Source organism: Microtus pennsylvanicus, chromosome 14, assembly GCF_037038515.1.
Source record: "Microtus pennsylvanicus isolate mMicPen1 chromosome 14, mMicPen1.hap1, whole genome shotgun sequence".
NCBI lineage: Eukaryota > Metazoa > Chordata > Mammalia > Rodentia > Cricetidae > Microtus > Microtus pennsylvanicus.
The window spans coordinates 14,955,680-14,959,297 of NC_134592.1; the positions used below are offsets into that span (position 1 = coordinate 14,955,680).

General features: G+C 53.8%; 1 protein-coding gene across 1 annotated transcript; it reads right to left on the minus strand.

Annotated features, from left to right (window-relative positions):
* Positions 1 to 2,267: 2,267 nt before the first annotated feature.
* Fam181a (family with sequence similarity 181 member A) lies at positions 2,268 to 3,327 on the minus strand. The gene has a single exon (XM_075948085.1). It carries the CDS (start codon positions 3,290 to 3,292, stop codon positions 2,414 to 2,416), a length of 879 nt encoding a protein of 292 aa, XP_075804200.1. The 5' UTR covers positions 3,293 to 3,327; the 3' UTR covers positions 2,268 to 2,413.
* Positions 3,328 to 3,618: the final 291 nt, after the last annotated feature.

Genomic DNA, 3,618 nt, shown 5'->3' on the forward strand with positions numbered 1-3,618 from the left:
TGCTACTTATTTATTTTTCAATGATGGATTCAAGCCCAGGACTTTGTGTACGGTATCCAAGCTCTCTATCTACCTGAGATACATTGTCAGCTCTCGCCTTGCTCTTTGGTTGGGGGTGTATCTCCTGCTGCCACCAAGGCTGCTTTTCCCTCTCCAATTTCAGGTCTCCTAGATGAGCAGTGTGCTCCCCGCAGCTGCTTCCCATATGAAGGAGACTGGTACCCTGGGTCCCTGTTGTGTGGGTCGCGTTCCATTAAAGGTTTCTGCTTTTATTTCTTAAAGATTTGTTTACGTGTGCAAAGCTGTGTGAGTTTATGTGCATCGTGTGTGTAGCTTCCCATGGAACCCACGGGTGTCAGGTGCCCTGGTGTCGGATTATAGACAGCTCTAAGCCTTCTGATGTGGATGCTGGAAATCAAACCAAGTGCTCTTAACTACTGAGCCATCTCTCCAGTTTCTGTTTCTTATTTTAAATGAAGCCTTCTGGCTTTTGAAGATATGGATCTACAGGTGCCACTGGGGAAGCTGAGCCCCGGCAGAAAAAGGCTGGTGTAGGACCAGGACTTAGTGATGGTGGGTGGGGCTCAGCGGCCCCTGAGAATGTGTGGCTCGAGGGGGGCTCCTGCTCTAGGAGTAGGGTCGTGGGCGGTAGGGTGTCCAAGGCGCTCACTGCAGTGGGCAACACGATCTGTGAGTAGTTCTACTCTGCCAGCCCGCAAGGACCTCTGGGTGCCTAAGTGTGGGAGACAACTTTATGTAATAACAGAAGTCAGACTTCCCCGTAAACAACAGCCCATGTAGCCGGTCTATGTCCGATATCACTTTTTGGGTGAGGAAATTTCAGCATAGACAAGTAACTTGATCAGTAGGTGACAGGACCGGAGCTTTGAGGCCCGTGCTGTACAGACTGGAGGAGACTGAGAACCATTGCGTGGGTCCAAGCGTTCTTGGTGATGATGCTTTTGGGTAGGAGAGGGCACACACCTGCTCCTGGTCCCTCTGTGTCTTCTAAGATGGAGCATAGGCTAAAGATCTGTCCCTTCCACATGTCAGAAAATGACTTAAGACAACTCTGCCGTGTTAGCATCCATGATGCTGAAGTCTGATGCTTTGGACAGAAAGCCCCAGAATCCTGGAATACTGCCCACCTTTCCCTGGCCAATTGCACTTCTGGTAGACTCCCTGGTGGGACTTGCGGGGTTGGGGAGTAGGCTAGGACCAAAGGGCCATGTTCAGCCTCGAATCCTGGATGTGCAGTTAGCTAAGGGCTTGCTCCAAGGCAGGCTATGAAGGAGCTAGTAGAAGGGATGGGCACAAACTATTGGAATCCCCTATGTGGGGAGCAGAGGCTGGCCCAGCACCAGACCTGGTTGCAAAGATCCTGGTTTGATGATACCGTGTAGCCCAGCCACACTAGAGCGTGCCTAGGCCAGTGCTACTCAGGAAGCCACCTAACTCAGCAGCTTGCCATCTGGGAACTATCAGGGGAAGCCTGGGTCTTTGCCCCCAATATGCACGTCTATCCAGCCACAGGCAGAGGTCTCCACATTTCATTGACACGTGGCTGAGAGCAATCTGCAGAAAACTGGGATGGGAGTTAGTTAGAGGCTGTGGCTTTGGGGCTTGGGGTTTGGGTTTTGCTTTGGTTTGATTCACTGTGGACATATAACCACGCTCATGCTTAAAAGGGACAGTTTGGTCACAAGAAGCTGAAATCTCATTGTCCTGATTTTATCTCTGACCAGGATCTTGCATGGCTACTCTGGCACAGCCTAAGGTGCAGGCACACCAAAATTATAGCTCTACCTCCCTAGGACAGAACACTATGGACCACTGGATCCAGACTTCGCACACCTCTTTCTGCAGATTTCTGGACCAAGCATCCTTCCCCAAGTTCTTTCCCCATCTCTTCCCACCTGCTTCCTATGAATTGAGCCATGGCCTTCAGCACCCATCTCCAGATATCTCAGAGGCTACAAGCCACCCCTTCCTGTAGCCATCCTCTATATGGACACTGCATCTGGAAACTAACCCACTTCATGACACCCAAGAGGTAGAAACTGCAAAAAAAATCTTTATTTTTTTTAACTTTCTCAATATTTACACAGAACAAAAACAACAAGTGAGATGCCCTCCCCCAACCCCCAGCAGATGGCAGCTGAACAGGCGTGCAATGGGCAGCTGCAGACTAGGGTCCCATTGCCCATGGTCTCCACAGGGAGAGGGAGACCCGTCTCCTGGGGAAGGGCTCCTGTGCCTGGCCCCATAGACTGCAAGAGTCAAATAGATGCCTGGCTGAGGAGCCCCCTCCCTGAAGCAGCCCGGCTAGACCCCTACCCTGCTCTCTTCTCACTTGGAGAGCTTATCAGAGACCCCTTCCTGTAGGCCAACAAAGGGGGCTAAGGCCGTCCAGCTAGAGGTAGCCGAAGACATTGAAGAGGGGTGGAGGCATGGCTGGTTTAGTGGGAATAGGCTTCAGAACCACGGGTCTGTACACTTTGGGCCCTGGATTGTCCACATCCTTGCAGAAGTGGGTTAGCTCCACTGGTGAGGCTGGGCTTTTCCTCCACAAGCCCAGACTGGGTACTGGACCTTGTGGCAGGACCCCTGGAAGGCTGGGGAAGATGGGCTGTCCATGGTACTGGAATGGGCAGTAGCTCCAGGCATCAAGGCTGCCTACCAAAGATACCCCAGACATCTTGAGTGGCTCCGTGTCAGCTAGAACCCTTGGGGACATGGGCAATGGAGCCGTCTCAGGCCCCAGGGACTCAAGACCCTTGCAATTTTTCTTATTCTCATACAGAGATGCCTCTCTGGGGGTTAGGCCCACCTCCAGCCCCATTGGGTAGCTCAGGGTGGGCCTTGGTTCCTCCCAGAATGAAGCAGGCAGCTGTCTCTTCCTCATGGGCACCTGGCCAGGTCTAGCAGCCTCTGCATTCAGCCCCCCAAAGCTCTGCTCCTTAGAAAGGCACTCCTCCCTGAAGGGGGTCCCCAGGGCCTTCTCCTTGCAGCACCCATCCCCACCAGGGCTGGATTCAGGGCACGGGTGGAGGGGCAGCTGCCCAGGCCTCTCTTCCGGCCCTCTGGGCAGATGAGGCTCCATCACCCTGCCAGGCAGGCCCCTAGGGAACCTCGAATACTTCTGAGAGAAGCGCTTGAGTTGCTTCTGCAGGTACTTGCGATGGTCCACAGAGCGGCGGCAGGGGGCCGACTTGTCCAGGGCTGCCTTGATGTCACTGGACGCCAGGTTGACAAAATTCAACAGCATCTTCACATCACTGTCAGCTGCCATCACCACGGGAACCGCGCGGGGCTTTCCATGAAGAGTGCAGGCTCTGCTGGGGGCTGGCAGCTCCAAAGAGAGCACAGGGCGGACCTGGGGAGCACAAAAGGCAGCTGGAGTCTCTCCAGGGCAGTTACACCTTCCCAGGGCCACCAGGACTGAATGCAAAAGCCCCCCCCCTCCCCCGACCCCGGCACCCTTCTGTCCCAACCAGGATCCACAATGGGACACCTGGTAAGTCATTCAGCATCTCTTGACTAAATGAGACAGGTGCCAGCTATTTCATTCAGTCTTTGAGGGTCTGTTGCCCCCTCCTGGAAAGTGACGCTCAGAAA